At 42.3% G+C, this 20,105-nt stretch overlaps 1 protein-coding gene across 1 annotated transcript in view; it reads right to left on the bottom strand.

Annotated features, from left to right (window-relative positions):
• Positions 1-1,029: 1,029 nt before the first annotated feature.
• Positions 1,030-20,105, bottom strand: part of LOC132818115 (fibulin-7-like) — a 136,491-nt gene continuing 117,415 nt past the window's right edge. The window contains exons 5-8 of the mRNA XM_060828812.1: positions 13,718-13,846; positions 11,179-11,316; positions 10,893-11,031; positions 1,030-8,428 (exon numbers count right to left, since the gene is read on the bottom strand). Coding sequence (XP_060684795.1) covers positions 8,068-8,428; positions 10,893-11,031; positions 11,179-11,316; positions 13,718-13,846 — 767 coding nt within the window. The 3' untranslated portion in view covers positions 1,030-8,067. The remainder of the gene's footprint in view (positions 8,429-10,892; positions 11,032-11,178; positions 11,317-13,717; positions 13,847-20,105) is intronic.

Genomic DNA, 20,105 nt, shown 5'->3' with positions numbered 1-20,105 from the left:
GGTGGTAGATGGGGTCTAACTCGATGTGTCTGTTGATAGAGTTCCGGTTGGAATGCCATGCTTCTAGGAATTCTCCTGCATGTTTCTGTTTGGCTTGTCCTAAGATGGATGTGTTGTCCCAGTCAAAGTGGTGTCCTTCCTTACCTATAAGTAAGGATACTAGTGAGAGAGAATCATGTCGTTTTGTGGCTAGTTGGTGTTCATGTATCCTGGTGGCTAGCTTTCTGCCTGTTTGTCCAATGTAGTGTTTATTACCGTTCTTCCACGGTATTTTGTAAATTACATTAGTTTTGCTGCATGAACACCAACTAGTCACAAAACGACATGATCTCCTCTCACTAGTATCCTTACACAAAGATAAGGAAGGACACCACTTCGACTGGGACAACACATCCATCTTAGGACAAGCCAAACAGAGACATGCAGGAGAATTCCTAGAAGCATGGCATCCCAACTGGAACTCTATCAACAAACACCTTTAGTTAGACCCCATCTACCACCACCTGAGAAGAAGAACAGGAAGTTACATCACCACAGGATATGACATCACCACAGGAAATAACATCACCGACCCAAAGATATAAATAGAAAGCAGGAATCATGTCCACTGCTTCACCTGATACCCACTGAAGATTTTACCATGTAGGGTGACAAAACATTTGGAAATGAACCTCCCAGCTCAATGAGCAAACCTACATCCAGAACCTCAACCTGAGCTACAAATCTTCTCAAAACTTTAAGTGAATGTATTTACTATTGTTCAAGTTTATTTCATGAGATTTGAGAAAATAATTTTCACAAAACTGCAATTATATTCCAAAAACAATCTACTATTGGTTGATGGATAAATAATTGGGTGGAGCTGGGCGTTCAGACTGAGGGTGAGTGCTGCCACTGAGCCATGTCTGATATCCAATGAAGAAGGAAGTCTACAAATTGCACTGTCGTGGATTACACGCCCCAGAACAGATTCACTTTGACTCTGTGTTTGATGATTAGATACTTTAATGGTTTAAACAATATCGTTTACAGTCACTGAGTATAATCCATCAAGACAAATCATGTCCCAAAAAAAAGCTAAAGTTCAAAACTGAAGTAAGAAATACATTGTGTATAAAAATATCTAATTTAAAAATCTTTAATTTCTTCATAAATTTCTTTATATCTTCTGATCCCATATGAACTGAGGATGTCAGTACCTAAATCACATTGCTTGCTCAATTAATGATGACAAATGAAATAGTTCATACAAGAAAAGGACCAAACATAGACATTGGATAAAGTTTCAGGCATTGTCAACCTTCAAAACAATCTCCATTTCCTATTTTAACCAACTACATCTTTGAGACAAACTGAATGTCCTGCTCCCAAGAATTACCTAACTCTGTTCAGTGTGTTTACACTAGAGAGACTTATTTAATTTATTCTTTCATGGTATGTAGGTATCAATGACATCACCAACATTCGCTGACATCCCTTGAGCTGAACTAGGGGCAATTTCAGAGGGTGAACTGAATAATTAACAATGGTTTCAAAGTCACCATCACTGAGGCTAGCTTTTAATTCCAGACTGGTTAACTTAAGTTCCTCGAGTTGCCATGGTGCCTCTGGAATATTATTGCAGAGACATTATCCCCATACCCCTTTCCCTCCTCTCTCCTTTATGTCAGACCACAGGAAATAGGAAAAGGAGCTGTCTGTTCAGCCCCTCTAGCCTTGTCCACCATTCAATGAGATCATTGCTGATCCAATATTCCTCATGTCCACTTTCCTGCATTTTCCCCGTAACCCTTGATTCCCTCACTGATCAAGTATCTACCAGCCTTAGACAAATTTAAGGACTCCACCACACAGCTCTCTGTGGCGAGAAGATCCAAAGACTCACAAACCTCACTGAGAAGAAATTCCTCCTCATCTCAGTCTTAAACTGGCACTCCTTTTCTTCTGAGATTTTGCTCTCTGGTCTTAATCTCTCCCATGAGGGGAAACGTCCATTCAACATTTACCTTGTCAAGCCCTGTAAGAATTCTATATGTTTCAATGAGATTACCTCTCATTCTTCTCAACCCCAATGAGTAGAGTCCCACTCTGTTTGGTCTTTGCTCATAAGTCAATCCCTCAGACCAGGGATCATCTTAGCGTTCCTTCTCTGAACTGCCTCAAATGACAGGACTCCAGATGACATCTCATCAGCACCTTGTACACTTGCAGTAAGACTTCCCTACTCCAACCCCTTTAAAGTAACCGCTAACGTTCCATTAGCCCGATTCTGAATGTGAAACAGTACACTATACTGACATGGGTTTGTGAACATGTTTCACTAGGTTTACCTGAACACATTTCACTAGGTTTACCTGAGTATGTTTCGCTAGGTTTATCTTAACACGCTTCACTAGGTTTACCTGAATATGTTTCGCTAGGTTTATCTTAACATGTTTCACTAGGTTTACCTGAACACGTTTCACTAGGTTTACCTGGATATGTTTCGCAAAGTCCACCTGAACATGTTTCGCTAGGTTTACCTGAATATGTTTCACTAGGTTTACCTGAACAGGCTTCATTAGGTTTACCTGAACACGTTTCACTAGGTCTAGCTCAGCACACTTCACTGGTTTATCTGAACACATTTTGCTAGGTTTGCCTGAATGCATTTCGCTAGGTTTACCTGAACATATTTCACTAGGTATACCTGAACGCATTTCGCTAGGTCTACCTGAACACATTTTTAACTCCTTTGGAGGCAAGTCGGAGTTCATTTCTTACGTGTGAATGTGCCAGTTCATTTCGGCAGAAGCAGAATTGAGAGGTAACTCCACTTCAGAAAGCAGGCTGTCATCTGGATATCTCAATTAATGCAGCATCTCTAGTTCATTTGTCTTTCTTGACCATTGCTTAGACTGTGGAAGATTGCTCCTGTTCAGAAAGTAAAGCATGCCTGCTCTATTGTGCTTGAATGGGGGAAGATCGTGGATGTAGTGTCTCTTGCACCTCTTGTCCATTGCAAGCATAGTGTCAAATTCACACTGGCTCTCTTGCTTGGAGGTCTAGCAGGTTGGGCACACTGTGACAATTATTATATCTGACTGGAATGATGCTCAATCTCTTTTCTTTCTTCGCCTTATCTAAGTCATCAGGTTATATGTGTCGAGAATGCAGTTCTAAGTTTTCTCCCCATGTAGAGCTAGGTGATTCTGGATTGGTGTAGAACAGTATCTCAAGTATCTTATATTAGGTTGCGTCATTGGTGATCAGCAATGATTTCACTGTACATTTCTATTTCAGCTTTGGCTGGCTAATAGTGCAGATGAATCAGCATGATGTTGTGAACTCATTGTGGAGCATTATCTGGGATTAAAAAGTTTGTTTACGTGTTATAAAGATCTGTTACAAACACTTATGGTAAAGTCACCATAGTGCTACCGGATCATAACGCTGCTCTCTCATTAACGAAAGGGCAATAGTGATGGTTTACTCTGAGGGTCACCACACCTCAGACAAGGGGAAAGGTTGAGAAGATATTCACTGCTTGACTTCTATCCATCTGAAGTTGTGGTTTATTACAATCAAGAACATCTTATCTCTGTCTTGAAAGAGATCCATCCCAAGATGTTCCCATGCTCTTGATGGAACTGAAGATGACACCAATGGTTCTTGTATCTTTTGGTGATTAGTAGCACTGATAAAACCCTAATATAATTATTTCCAATGTTCCTGGGAGTCCTTCCACCAAACAGACCCAGTTGTTATTGCAGCAACCATTGCATACAATCAATACTTAATGACATCAAGGGATATATGGACAGCATGGGAAAATGGTGCTGTGATAGATAATCAGCCATGATCCAGAATGGTGGGGTAGGTTCGAGGGATGGAATGGTCAACTCCCTCTGTTATGTTGCTATGTTTCTATATTGTGTCTCAGCACTCTCAGAATGGCCAATTTTTCATCATAAATGTATTAATCACCTACTTTACTGAGACGTTCTCTCTGATCACAGTGCTGTCTGAGAATGGGGTTGTGTAATTAGATTAAATTAGATTACCTACAGTGTAGAAACAGGCCCTTCAGCCCAACAAGTCCACACCGACCCGCCGAAGCGCACCCACCCAGACCCATTCCCCTACATTTATCCCTCCAGGCAATTTAGCATGGCCAATTCACCTAACCTGCACATTTTTGGACTGTGGGAGGAAACCCACGCAGACACAGGGAGAATGTGCAAACTCCACACAGATAGTCACCTGAGGCAGGAATTGAACCCAGGTCTCTGGCGCTGTGAGGCAGCAGTGCTAACCACTGTGCCTCTGTGCTGCCCACAATATGCGTGCTGGTCATCATTTGACACAGCACTGACTGACAGAAGCACATTCTTCAAATTTCTGTACATCTCTGTTTTCATTCAATCGCTGAATTCTTGCTTGAGGAGCGGTGTGCTTTTTTAAAAATTGATCTACAGATTTCCATTTCTTCAACAAAAACAGCTCCATGTTCAGATCTTGCCAGAGGGATATAGGACAAAGTATCTGCTGTAATCTACTGCTTTCCTGAAACATACACCATCTTTGCATCAAATGGCACCATCCTCAATCTTATGCTTATACTTGGAGGCACTTTAGTCAACTCCTTAGAATTTAAGAGCACCTATAAAAGTTTGTGGCTGCATATAAATGAAGGAGGGGAGATGCTTGAACTTACTTCTACAAGTGGATGTTGGATGAGTTGTTAATTTAAAATCTGAGATAGATTTTGTTTTGTTAAGCAATGGTTTTAATGGTTATGGGCCAAAGGCAACTACAGTGCTTATGGAGTTAGGCCATAGATCAGCCATGATCTCATTGAATGGCAGAACAGACTCAAAAGGCTGAGTGGCCTACTCTTGTTCCTATGTTCTGTCTGTATTGTGAAGATGTGGAACATAATTTTCAAACATTTCATAGCCCATATAACACCTAATGTCACTGTATATTTCTGTTCAACCCTTGTTACTCTTTGCAAATTAAATTGGTCTATGCTTTCCATCAATCTTTATTTGAAAAAGTAAAGCTTACAGTCCTGTAGAGAGACTGTAACTGCAACAAAAAATATAGGCTATAAACATCCCCATCTCAAAAGACATCCTCGCAATGATGTCCATGAGATTGGGCAAGAACTTTCAAATTTGTTTTTGCATCACCCACTAATATCTCAAATTCAATTACAATCTGAGATGCTAGCAACTCAATTGTCTTTGTCTCTATGGATGATGTCTGACACCAGATGCATCCTGCGTTTGGCCCAATTACTTGACAATCAGCTAAGGGATTTTAATCTTATTGAGTGCAAGTCCTGCTTGTTATAGTGTTGCAGTACTAAGTCTAGTATGTTATTCTATTTGAGTGGTTCCAAGGATCAGGTCACCATCCATCTAAATGCATTCATGTTCAGTCATTTGTGTCCTCTGGACAACTTCTAGTACCAATGTGATGCCAAAAAGTGATCTGCTGGAATAAAACCTTCCAAACATTGTCATGAAGGTTTGTGAGTTGCCTCCACTCTGTATCAAAAGGTAGTTACGAAAATTGTATCTACTTTTGCAAAAATTGAAATCTTTCCCAACTTTGCTGACAACACTGACAAAGGATGAACTTTGCATTTCACTGAGCAAAGCAACATTCTGTAGGATGTATACAGATTCTGATAGGTCCGTCAGGTTTTGGTACTGGGTTACCATTTTCAAGCACTGTGGAGTCATAGAATCATCCAGCATAGAAACAGACCCTTTGGTCCAACCAGTCCATGCTGACCATGTTTCCAAACTAAACTAGTCCTACTTGCCTTTTTGTCCCTTATCCCTCCAAACCTTCCCTATTCACGTGCTTAACCGAATATCTTTCATCTAGCTTGTTAACTCAGTCACAGGTAAAATAACACCTTGCTTTAACAGAGTCAATTTACTTCTTTCCCTTTCGCAAGAGTGGATGTGGAATTTATTGAGGACAAGGGTTTAATTTTAAGACATGATGTGGACTACTGCTTCCAGCTTTCCTATCCGCTATGGAAATCTAACTCCAAAGATTTTAGGCTGATTTTCTTGGCTTACCAAGATCCTGCAAATCAGATGCAAGGAAGTAGAAACTTTCCTGCTTTAGAGTTGACAACTCTGGTTTAGGATCACATGAGCTTTCTGATATGTGAAACCTTATATCACATGTAAATTTCCCTCACAACATTAAAGGGTTGCATTCAATTGTCCTATTACTCTGAGTTCTATACCTCCCAGCCCATGGAGTTTTATTCTTGATGGCTCAAGGAAGCATTTCTCCTAACATGTTTCCCCATCAATATGAACTAAACCTACTGCATCTGTTTAACTTAGAACATATCTTGTTTCCCTCCACTAGGATAGCAGCACTCCCATGTCTGGTTCCAACATTTATAGGAGGATTGGCATTTCCTTCTCATTAGCATCCTTTATTTCTTGGATCTTGTCATCTTATGAAGGATTCTCCTTTGTTTTATTTGGCACAAGCTTCTTGCTGTGACACACAGCCAAGAAGAGACTTGTCATACAAGAATCTTTGGTGGATCATGGTCACTATTCCTGCCTCTTCTGCTTTTGTATAGCCACCTCTCTGCTTTACATTTTCATATATAACTGAGTCAATCATTTTTCGGATACAGTTTGCTCTGGCAGCGTTTAATTCCACCCTCAGGTGACTGTCTGTGTGGAGTTTGCAAGTTCTTCCTGTGTCTGCATGGGTTTCCTTCAGGTGCTCTGGTTTCCTCTCACAATCCGAAGGTGTGCAAGTTCGCTGGATTGGCCATGGGAAATTGTCCATAGTGTCCAGAGATGTGTAGGTTAGGTGGATTAGCCACGGAAAATGCAGGGTTAGAGGGATGGGGTGGGATGCTTTTCAGAGAGTTGTATGGACTCGGTGGCCTGAATGGCCTGTTTCCAAACTATTGGGACTCTATGACATCCCAAATCACTGATTAATTTTGTTTTCTGCGCTCAGCTTGCCTACTCGGCTAAATTACCTTTGTTAATGTAAAGGCAGCCCTCAACTGCAAGAGATAATCCAATGCTAGATCGAAGACTCCAACAAACGTTTTCTCTCTGATTAGTTAGGCTGCAGTACTCTAGAATTCTGCCGAGATCATTGATAAAAATATTGATATTTTCCATTGTCATGGAGTACGCTTATTACATTCAGTTTGCTCAATTATAGCTTTTACAGATTGAAGTAGGCAATCCTTTTAATTTCTTCCTCATATATAGTTTTCTCTTGGTCAATTCATTGCCTGGCTAAGTTACCATCTGCACAGCCATTCATTGCATTCAGTAGTGGACTGAGATCACCAATATTTGATTTTGCAGTGAGACCCAATGCAGAGTGATATCAGGTAAACCTTCAGCACTAATTCAGCCATACTTCTATTAGTTGGATTCAATGACCTGCTCAAAACCTTCCAGCAATGGCGGAGACTATGACACTTTGTCTTTCACTAATTGCCACCATTTAATCTTTTTGGTCTCACTGATCTGCTAAAGAATACTCAGAGTTTGCTGAGGGAGGGAAAGCATTAACAATATTCAAGAAACATGTTGCTGTGGCTTCATCTTGCCATGGGGCTGCGAGAGGGAGCAAAATTTGTGACATTGCATCACTTCCTTTCATTATGTATTCTTTGTCTCCTTAGCATATTGCACTGCTGGCTGTAACTGGATCAACCACAGCACACCCACTTTAACAATATTATAGTATCAGTCTAATGTTAATCAAAGAGAAGGACGTCTTTATGAGGTGAAGGTATTGCCCTATCACACATGCAGGATCCTTAATACATGTTTGGTTCTATCTGTATTAAAATCTCATTATAACTGTCTCTCTCCCCTCTACTAATATCCAGTTCTCCAAACTCTTTTCCCTTCCTCCTAAGAAGACAATAGCACATTTGGTATAGTTGTGTAGCTTGGTATCCTAGTATTTTTTAAAAGCACTTTAACTCTCTATTGGTTACACACACAGTTTATCTTTGCACGTTTCGAAAAAAAAACAGGAAGAGTGAACAGAAGCTGAAGTTGTCTAGAAGTTGTATCGTGAGACAAAGATGATGACCTTGGAGACGTGCTTCGTCAGGACTGTTTTTCCAGAGAGTTCCGTCATCTCCATTTCAACCTCCAAGGTGGCAGGGCCCTGGATAGGCTGCACCAGCACCAATTCCCCTGTTTGCCTGTCTGAGCGTTGGATGGAGAAATGGTTCTGCCCATTGCCCCCTACAATACTGAAGCGCATGGTATCGCCTACAAATCGGCTGCTGGTCATCCGGAACAGGGCCCTTGGGGTTCGTAGGTTGGAGGTTAAGGTCAGGTAGTGAAAAGTAATGGAGTATGCAGCGTTTGCACACAACTTGTTTTCCACTAGGCAGGGGTTTCTCTCACATTTACTGGAATGAAAATGAAAAAAAAAATGTAAGGATCAGGAACAAAGAAAGACTTTAACATTTCAGGTATATATTCTCCATGTATACAGCAGCAAGCTGGGCTGCAAGTAACAGCACTTTCCAATGTACTTCTGCAGGGGCCTGTGCTACAAAATAGAAAGGTTGGGAACTTTGTAGAGGATTAGGCAAAAAGCAACTGTTTTAAAGAAGATTCAGAATCACCAAATTGTTATGGTGCAGGAGGCCCTTCGGCCCATCATGGCACCTCTCAGAATGAACACCATGACCTAGAGCTGTTCTTCCAACCTTTCCACTTAACATTGCTCATTATTTCTAGAGAAATAGTTATTAAATATCCTCTTGATTTAAGCTACCCTTTACCACACTTCCAGACAGTCCAGACCTAAACCATTTGTTGCGTGACAAAGTTGTTTCTCATTGCATTTATTGTTTTAGCAAACTACTAAATCTGTGACCTCTTATCCTGATCATCAGGGAGAATTTCTACTTCTCTACTCTGTCTAGACCTCTCATGATTTTGAAAACTTCAATCAAATCTCTTCTTAGGTTTCTCCAGTCTGTGGAAAATGATCCCAACTTTTCCTATTTATCTGCATAACTAATAATTCTCATCTTTGGAATGCTCACAGCCTTCCCAAAATGTGGTGACCAATTATTGACCAATACTGCAACTGATGAGTATCTGATGTATCCTTACAGGTTGCTCCTGAACGCTAAACCCCTATTAATAACATCCAAGACACAGTGTGCTTTACTCACTACATTGTCCAAGTGTCCTGCAACCTTTACTGACTTTATAATATATATTTACCCAGGTCTCTCTGCTCCTACACACTCTTTACATTAGTATCTTTATTTTATATCATCTCTCCATATTTTTTCTACCAAAATATGTCACTTCACTCATCAGCATTGTGCCTCATTTGCCACTGTCAGTGTCCATCTGAAATTCCGCACAGTCCACCTCACAGTGTGTGATGCTTCTCAGCTTGTACCGTGCGCAAACTTTGAAATTTCCTGCAAAGGGATATGGGAGAGCGATTATGCTGTCACTTTAAAAGGCTATTGTGTCCTGGCGTTTTTGTTTTGAAGAGGATGTAAGGCAGAGGTCTCTAAAAAAGTAAACAATTTATGAGACCTTTAGTTTTTTTATAAAGTTGTCTCAATGGAAGCAGCCTGAATGGGCGTGGCCAGCTCTCACAGAGCCAGATTTCTGGGTTTTGAGGTTGTGTTTCAGTAACTTCAAAAGCTTTTGGGGTCTCAAGTGGAAGCTTCAGTGAATGTCTCTTGGTTGCCACACTTACAATTTTCTCTTGATGTTCCTTTCTCCTGGACTGGAAAACTGCATGTAAGAACCTGTTTTGAATTTGCCTTTTTGCTGATGGGTGTGCTTATGGGATGTTATTATATTGGAACAGTTAATTAGAAATAGGTACTGTATCTGCTATTCAGCTAAGTTTTCCAATAGTTACGTTATTCCAAATTCCTCTTTCTTTTGATGGAATTTTAACTCTCACATTGTTTTGCTTAACATTGAGTAGTTTGACCACACGAATCACATCTGGAACTGGCACTTCACATCTATCGCTAAAATGAGGGTCTAGTGGACTACCTTCTTAACATGTTTTGAGGGGTTCTGGTCTGGCCCATTACAGGAGTTACTGAAAGAGTAAGCAGTAATAGCCCAAATTAGATTAGATTCCCTACAGTGTGGAAACAGGCCCTTCGGCCCAACAGGTCCACACCAATCCTCCGAAGAGCAACCCACCCAGATCCATTCCCCCACAATTACCCCTGACAAATGCACCTAACACTATGGGCAATTTAGCATGGCAGATTCACCTAACCAGCACATGTTTGGACTGTGGGAGGAAACCGAAGCACCCGGAGGAAACTCACACAGACATGGGGAGAATGTGCAAACTCCACATTAGCAGTTACCCGAGGCGGGAATTGAACCCGGATCTCTGGTGCTGTGAGGCAGCAATGCTAACCACTGAGCCATCGTGCTCAATACTTATAGTATCTGTGGTGATACTGGTATCTGTAGCTGATAGTTTGAAAATACAAGACTTTATATTAAACTGTCAGTGAATGATTGGATCCTGACTACATCATGCTTCAGCTTATACTATAATATCCTGCACACTGGAGATAAATACAGAGGTGTTTGCTTGATAACTGCGGATAGAATAAGGCTCTTGGCTCATCTCTCTTTCTTCTCCCTCCTCCCACCCTCTTGTAGCACCAGACTGGGGCTCGAGTGGTTCAGATATTCTGCCTCCACTGGTGAACGTGTCTCTCCTCCCGTATGTTGCAGACACATGGGTTTGCTCAAAGGTATCCTCACTTTATGTCCTCATGTCCAGCCACTGAAAGACAATACTCAGATGCCAGTCCCACTTTACCCCTAAAAGAGATATCCTTTAAAAGCGCCAGAACTTACAATTGTGATGTTTTTACATAGCTGGCATTGTGGCGAGACTTTGGACACTCGGGGCGGACACAGTGGAATCCCCCGTGTATATTTATACAAATCTCCTCCCTGGTACAGTTGTGCTGATTGCTCATGCACTCATTAATATCTGTAGAAGCAATAATGAAGGAGATAATGCATGAGGAGCAGTTAGTTACATTTGGGTTGAGGTAGGAAGCATTGAGGTACCTCAAGCAAAATAGTGGGTTATATAAATAATAACAGATAGCTGGGTATGTGGACAAGGTTTGCTTACCTTCACAGGTCCGTGAATCGTCCTGCAAGTTATATCCGGAGGGACATGTGCAATAATATGAACCTGGCATGTTCACACAAGAATGTGCACAGAGCCGAGCCAGTCGGCCTGTCTGAAACAACTCACACTCATCCACATCTGAAGGAGAGACATACACAGTGATAGGTAAGCATTTGGAGAACAAGTGCTATCAATGGACCACTACAAAATTGGTGGGATTCGCAGTGCAGAACATCAGGCAGCGAAGCATTTGTTACATTTTTGGGAGCGTTTGCAACAGGTCACTGCTCTAGAATATTCTGATTTAGACCATTGCAATGGGAAGATCACAAAATGGGGACTGGGTTCAGGAAACAAATCAGAACATTTTTGGAGGACAGGGAGATGGGGAAGAGAGAGAGCAAGAGAGAGTCATAGAAATGTACAGCATGGAAACAGACCCTTCGGTCCAACTCGTCCATGCCGACCAGATATCCTAAATTAATCTAGTCCCATTTGCCAGCATTTGGACCATATCCCTCCAAACCCTTCCTATTCATATATTCATCCAGATGCCTTTTGAATGCTGTAATTGTACCAGCCTCTACCACTTCTTCTGGCAGCTCACTCCATACATGTACCACCCTCTGCGTGAAAAAGTTATCCCTTAGGTCCTTTATAAATCTTTCCCCTCTCACCCTAAACCTATTCCCTCTAGTTCTGGACTCCCCACTCCGGGGAAAAGATTTTGTCTATTTGTCCTATCCATGCCCTCATGATTTTATAAACATCTATAAGGTCACCCCTCAGCCTCCGATGCTCCAGGAAAAACAGCCCCAGCTTATTCAGCCTCTCCCTACAGCTCAAACCCTCCAACCCTGGCAACATCCTGGAAGATCTTTTCTGAACCCTTTCAAGTTTCACAACATCTTTCCGATAGGAAGGAGACCAGAATTGCACTTAATATTCCAAAACTGGCCTTACCAATGTCCTGTACAGCTGCAACATGACCTCCCAACTCCTGTACTCAATGCTCCAATCAATAAAGGAGATAAAATAAATAAAAAGAGAAAGAGATAAGTTGAAAGAGAAAGAGAAGGGTAAAGAGATAAAGATAGGACATAGATATAAAGATATAGAGGTGAGAGAAAAAAGAAATTAAAAGTGAAAGAAATACAGATAGATTGAAAGATAAAAGGGGTAAAGCTACATGTAAAGGTAGATCATAAAGAGAGAGAGAAAGAATAAGAGAAACAAAGACAGATAAAGAGAGAATGAGAGAAAGAGAAAGATCCCATAAGAAGGTAATGTATTTTACCTCTTCTGACCAAAGGACAGAAATTTGGATACTTTTCCCCAAATGGCGTTTGCTTGGGTCAGGTGAGTTTTCAGGAGATTGATAGACTTTTCTTGGGATATCAGGGAACAAAGATGAGTAAATGGAGTTAAGCCACCCAGCCAAACGTAATTGAATGGTGGTGTAGGTTCAAGGGGCTGAATAGCCTATTTCAGCTTCTGAGGAGAACAAGTGGCAGAGATTTGGGCGGCACGGTGGCACAGTGGTTAGCACTGCTGCCTCACAGCGCCTGTAGACCCGGGTTCAATTCCCGACTCAAGCGACTGACTGTGTGGAGTTTGCACGTTCTCCCCGTGTCTGCGTGGGTTTCCTCCGGGTGCTCCGGTTTCCTCCCACAGTCACAAAGATGTGCGGGTCAGGTGAATTGGTCAAGCTAAATTGCCCGTAGTGTTAGGTAAGGGGTAAATGTAGGGGTATGGGTGGGTTGCGCTTCGGCGGGTCGGTGTGGGCTTGTTGGGCCAAAGGGCCTGTTTCCACACTGTAAGTCTAATCTTTAAGTGAGGATTCAAATCTTAGGCCCAAATGATCATTTCCCATTTTATCAATAAAATATTGAATAGTTGGCATCAATTTATCAATATAATTCAGTAATAATCAATCACCTTGACAAAGATTCGGATGGGATTCGGAGTAGAGCATTTGGCCCCTTGAGTCTGCTCTGCCTTTCACAGAATGGAGAGCAGATTCATACCAAGTCCCACTCCCTTATCACCTCCTGATGTCTGGACCCCAGTCCAATAATGCCTCTACTTTAAACCTCTCAATTTTTTATCTTTAAGTTCTTTGGTGTTCTCAGCCCCTGCCATCCCTGTAACCTCCGTTATCCTTCCAACAACTCCCCCCTACAACACCACACCAAACAACACCCACCCCACCAATGGCACCTGCTCATTTTCAGTTTCCCTCAGCTTAACAGTGTCTGGAGTTCTGAAAATCCCTCCTTAAAGTTCTCCACCTCCCCTTTAAACCTATTGCACTGGTGAAGTACTTGCTCACTGATCCCAACACCTCCTTGGGTGCCATGATATTAAATGATTGCTGAATTATTGAGTAACTTGCTTGTTTTGTTTTATCACATTGAAGGTTAAATCAATTCAAGCGAGGGTAATCAAGGATAATAGTAGTCAGTTTCGGATTTGAAGAAGGATATTGCGGAAATGGGCTGCATGCAGAGATTCACATTCACAGTGAAGCCCACCTTACCTCGACACTGTCTAACATCCTTCCCACTGAGACGGAAACCTGACTCGCAGCTGCAATGTTGAGAGCCCTGGACTTCTGTGCAATGTGGCTGGTGACTGAAGGACGAGTCACTCTGTGATGTAGTCCACTCTGCCATGTGCAAGAAACAAGTGGCGATAAAGTAAACAAAAGCATGAAACTGATGCCAAACCTTCACAAATTACCAACTAGGCCTTAGCTGGAGGATTATGTCCTCAAGTGATACAGCATGAAAACAAGCCCTTCGGTCCAACTCATCCATGCTGACCAGATATCCCAAACTGAACTAGTCCTATTTGCATGCATTTGGCCCATATCCCTCTGAACTTCTCCTATTTATGTACCTGTCAAAATTTCTTTTAAATGTTGTAATTGTACCAGCCCCCACCACTTCCTTGGGCAGTTTGTTCCATACGCACACCATCCTCCGCATGAAAAGTTGCCCCTTAGTTCCCTTTTAAATCTTTCCCCTCGTGCCTTAAACCTATGCCCTCTAGTGTTCGATTCTCCTACCCTTGGAGAAAGACCTGGGCTTTTCACTTTATTTACGCCCCCTCACGATTTTATAAACCTCTGCAAGGTCACCACTCAGCCTCGATACTCCAGGGAAAAAAAGCCCCAGACTTTTCAGCTTCTCTCTACAATGCAAACCCTCCAACCCTGGCAACATTCTTGTACATCTTTCCTGAACCCTTTCAAGAGGTTTAACAGCATCTTTCCTACAGCAGGGAGACCAATTGTTTTACACTGATCTGAACCCTGTTCCTTGACAATGTAGCATCACAGTCAGTAATGACTTTTCTCCTGTAGCATGGAGACCAGAATTGTACAAGTGGGATTAACAGGACCTCATAAAGGTTCAACATGACATCCCAACTGCTTTAGTCAATGTTCTGACTAATGAAGGCTAGCATGCCAAACACCTTCTTCATCTTTACTTGTGCTGCCACTTTCAAGAAGCTATGTACCTGAGCCCCTAAGTCCTTCTGTTCAACAGCACTCCCAGCAGCCTACCATTAACTGTGTAAATCCATGTCCTATTCTTTGGAAAGGATGGCAAAGCGAGGAGAGTTACCAAAATGGAAAACATTTCTCAGTTATTTGGAGAGACTAAAATAAGTACATTCTTTTCTTTGTGGAAAAGAGAGGTTTAAAGACAGATTGCAAACTAAATTTTCAAAATAATGAGGAACCGCGCTAGAGTACATAGGGAGCAATTGTTTCAATTATTTGGAGAGACTAAAATGGCAGAAAGGAAAAGGTCAAAGACAGATTGAAAAATACATTTTCAAAAGAATGAGGGACCTTGCTAGAGGACATAGTGAGCAATTGGTTCCAGTGTCTGGGGCATTAGTAACCAGGCAACTAGATTGAATTAGATTCCCTACAGTGTGGAAACTGTAGCCCTTCAGCCCAACCAGCCCACACTGACCCTCTGAAGAATAACCCACCCAGACCGATTTCCCTCTGACTAATGCACCGAACACTATGGGCAATTTACCTGACCTACACATCTTGGTGACTCTGGGAGGAAACCAGAGCACCCAGAGGAAACTCACGCAGGACACGGAGAGAATGTGCAAACTCCATACAGACAGTCGCCCAAAGCTGGAATTGAACCTGGGACCCTGGTGTTGTGAGGCAGCAGTGCTAACCACTGAGCCGCCATGCCGCCCCAAATTTAAACTAATTTTAAATATCTGGGAAAATACGAGTATACAAGAAATTAGAGCATAGTCAAGCTTAGACCATGCAGACACCATTTAATGTTGGGCTTCACTTTCCTGCCTGTGCCCTATATCTCTTGATTCCCTTAGAAACAAAATTTCAATCTAACCCAGCCTTAAAGTGTATTCAAAGTACAGACTCCATAACCTTAAAGAATTCCAAATGTCCACAATCCTTTGAGTGAAGCAATTTCTCCTCATCTCTGTCCTGAATAATCAGCCTCTTATTCTGACACTGTGCCCCCATGTTTTTCATTTCTAAAGCACTAGCGCTCTCTCAGCCTCTACCCTCTTAAGCCCTCTTCAGAATCATCTTCGTGAGGTCGCCTCTCATTCTTCCAAAAGCCAAAGAATATAGACCCAATGTATTCAGCCTCTCATATTGGACCACGCCTTTTCCTAGAGATCAATTCAGTGAATGTTTCTTGTACTACCTCCAAATTCTCCCTTAAATACTGAGACCAAAATTGCACGTAAAGGGCAAAAATCCTTTGTTGGCAGTAAGGATTTTTAGAATCCAGTGGACGTCACTCAGTGAGCCTGCATTTATTGCCCGTCTCTAGTTTCCCTTGAGATGGTGGTGATGAGCTGCCTTCTTGAACCACTGCAGTCCACATGTTGTAGTTAGACCATCAATGCCACTGGGGAGGATATTCCAGGATTTTCACTCAGTGACCATGAAGGAACAGCAATATTATTTTATTCATTTGTGGGATGTGGGCATCAATGACTGGCCAGCATTTATCGTCTGGTTGCTCTTGAGAAAGGGTGGTGAGCTGCCTTCTTGAACCGCCACAGTCCACCTGATGTGGGTTGACCCACAATGCCCTTTGGGAGAGAATTTCAGGATTTTGACCCAGCGACAATGAAGGATATATTTCCAAGTCAGGATGGTGAATGGTTTGGAGAGGGGCTTGAAGGTGGTGGTGTTCTCATCTATCTGCTGCCCTTGTCCTTCTAGGTGGAAGTGGTTGTGGGTTTGGAAGGTGCTGTCAGAGGATCTTTGGTGAACTTCCTCAGTGCATCTTGTAGATGGTACACACTGCTGCTACTGAGCGTTGATGGCAGAGGGAGTGAACATGGGTGTCTATCAAACAAGTTGCATTGTAGATTAGGCTCAGGGGTCACAATCTGACAGCACATTATAGGTAGCTGCTTTTGGAGAAAATGACAGCTGGGGTCTCTGACACACTAAGAACAGCTGGACACCAGGCCTATGCTGGGCACCATGTTGGTGATGTGCTGCTGGAATCAGCCAGGACAGATTTGGAGAGGGCATGCACAGACTGGAGTGAAAGGCAGGGAAGTCTGTCCAGGTTTTGACTGCTATCATGGCTCTGGCATGTGGAGACTTAGCTCCCTCCCTGCCAAAATGTTTACCAACATTTCATTCCATCTGCGAAAATGTGGCCCACTCATTAAACCTGTCTATATCCATCTGCAGACTTTCCCAATTACACAGTTTAGGTGAACACCTTTCCTCAGAGGACTATGGGTGGTTCAGGAAGGCAGTTTGCTGCCATCACAAGGCCAGTCAAGGTAATAGATGCCCATATCCCACAAGGAAATATATAAATAAATGCCCCCGCGCACACAAAACAGCAGTGTCCTGGCTGATAATTATCCTTTAAGCAACAGTTGACCTAGATCATAGAATCCCTACATGTGATAGCAGGCCATTCAGCCCATCAAGTTCACACTACCTCTCTGAAGAGCATCCGATCCAGACCCAACCCCCTACCTACCCTGTAACTCTGCATTATCCATGGCTAATCCACTCCAACTGCAAATCCATCCCACCTGCAAATCCACCTAGCTTGCACATCCCTGGACACCATGGGCAATTTAGCATGGCCAATTCACCTAAGCTACACATTTTCAGACTGTGGCAGGAAACTGGAGCACCCAGAGGAAACCCACGCAGACACGGTGGGAATGTACAAACAGTCGCCCGAGGGTGGAATTAAACCCAAGTCTCTGGCACTGTGAGAGGGCCGTGCTAATCACTGAGCCACTATGCCAACCTGATCACTGTTTTATTGCTCGTTATGGGAACCCGCTATGCTCAGATTTCCTGCCAGCTTTCCTCTGTTACAGCAATGAATATGCTCAATAAACCAGCTGTAAAGCGCTTTGGAGTATGAGGAACCGAAAGATGCGATATGTATGCAAGCTGCTGACTGACTGGCCTTCATTTTGTAACCTGCTTTTGGTTTTCCACAGAGCTGCCTCCAAAAAAAAGCCAAACATCTTCAGAAATGGGCTGGGCCCAGACTCATAATGCACCCAACACCGAGTACCTCTTCTATGTGGATGACCGACCAATAAGAGAATGAGGCAGGGAGACAAGAAGCCATAGCTATTCATCTGTCCGCTGTGCTATTCACTTGTTGCATTCCCTCCTTTGTTGCTGTTAGTCGATCTCTGCCCCTTGAGCAGCGAGCTTGTTCTGAGTTTTTGAAGGAAACAGGGGTCCCATTGTCACTGGAGATACCTCAGGATCAGTCCAAGTGATTAGGAGAGTGAGAATTAGACGGGACTTGCATTCCTGAGGTGAAATAAGCCTGGCAACATTCCCAGATCCCCACAGTGCATGCTGCTAATAGCAGTCAGAGCCAACAGTTCCTACCCAAACTTAACACCATGTGGTAGATTTAGCCTGGTTTAAGCTCACTGTTTCACATCAATTCCCTCGTGAGTATTGCATGCCAGTAGGCATGAGAGCAAAGTCTTCGATCACCTCAGAGCATAGTACAAGTCACTTCTCTTTCAGCGCTGCCCCACATCAAGTTACAGTTCCCATCGTTTACACCATCCACATTTATATAGGGCAACCACCTGCATACGGCAAACTGTGCCAACTATATGTCATCACCATGCCTGTCAAACACAAAGATACCTCTGAAATGTATTAGGTCACGTCAGCTATTTTACAGGCAGCTGAGTACCTAGCCCATTTAAAATGCTCCACTGATTTCAAACCAAGTTAAAGCTTTTGTGCACCTTCATCAGCTCAAATCGTTAACGGCAGCAGACAGGTCATAAAGTACAAACTTCACTCGCCTCTCCTGGGAAATTATATCACTGCAGGCTTGGGAGAAAAGGAAGAAATTTCAAGTGAGAAGACAGAAAGGTTGAGAAAAAGATTTGCATTTGAATAGCACCTTTCACAATCTCAAGGTGGCCCAAAACATCTTTCTGTGTTCAAAATACCTTTTTGCAAGATTGCCACACTGAAGTGTAAGAAACACGACAGCTATTTTGCACACAGCAAGATCCAACAAACATCAATGTGATGATAGCCAAACAATCTGCTTTCGGTGATTTTAGTTGAAACATACATAAATTTGACTAAGTCATTCAGGGACAAACAGCTTCAAATGGTATGATGGAACCTGAAATGGTAAATTGAGTCCTGGTCGAACACTCGCAATCGGCACCTTTGAGCTCAAATTTGCACAGGTTTTTAGTAAGATGTTGAACATAAACGTTGATCAATGTTGATGGGGCTGATGTTTTCCTGACTGGCATACTCATTTATTTATTTATTTTTAATTTTATGGAACAGTACAAGTTGCAAACAAACAGTTAACATGAACAACCGTATACAGGGAACACCAACTTACAGGGGAAAGGAGAGGCAAAGCCAGACCCTAAACCCCACTGTACAACAACTTCATAGGGAAACAAGGATGATCCTCAAATCCTTACTCACAGGTTTACATTCACTGGCCAGAATGCACTTCATATGAATCATATTAGCACAGAGATAGCCTGCTCTGTGCTGCATTGACCATACCTCTGTCCAAATTTCCATTCGGCTTCTCCCAAGTCACAATCATTTTGTAACAGATCTCCTTTGGTACCTTCTCAATATCTCCATTCCTCTCCCATTAAGGATGAATATATTGATGGAGGTTTCAACACATCATCATGGATTGCAAGTGGTAGAGGTATTGCCATGTTAATGATGATTGAGAATTATCTTCAGAGTTTCGTTTAAAGTTTTCAACAAGGCAGTTTTATTATGATTTCACCCAGTGAAACGAACCAGACAATGTCTGCCACCTGTTTCATCAGCTTTAATGCACAGACTTTTAAGGGTTCTTGTAGTGTAGTGGTAGTGTCCCTATCTCTGAGCCAGGAGGCCTGAGTTCAAGTCCCACCTGCTCTAGAGGTATGTAATAACATCACTGAACAGGTCGATGAGAAAATATTTACATACAAGTATGCCAGATACACTGAGTCCAATGCTTTACAAATAGAAGGAATATGGTGGTAGAGAAATTGCTGGAGAAACTCAGCAGGTCTGGCAGCATGTATGGGGAGCAAACATGGATGTTAGATGCTGCCAAACCTGTTGAGTATTGCCAGCAATTTCTTTTTCCGTCTCAGATTTCCAGCATCCACAATTCTTAATTTTATATTACATAAAACAGGCAGGTTGTGTCTATCATCTTTAAAAATAAGAGACCATTTGCCAACTAATTAGCATTTTCCACTCAGTGTATAAATGTGTTTTTTTTTCTTTTGTCATTGGTATTCTTGCAAATTGCCTTGAGTGCAAGACAAAAAGTTTCAACAGAAATGCTTTGTTCCAGCAAGTTCTGCATTATCAAACAACTGTATATAATCGGTTCACA

The sequence above is a fragment of the Hemiscyllium ocellatum genome, chromosome 8, assembly GCF_020745735.1.
Source record: "Hemiscyllium ocellatum isolate sHemOce1 chromosome 8, sHemOce1.pat.X.cur, whole genome shotgun sequence".
Lineage (NCBI taxonomy): Eukaryota > Metazoa > Chordata > Chondrichthyes > Orectolobiformes > Hemiscylliidae > Hemiscyllium > Hemiscyllium ocellatum.
Note: the sequence above shows the minus strand (reverse complement) of the source record. Positions and strands in the feature narration are given on the sequence as shown.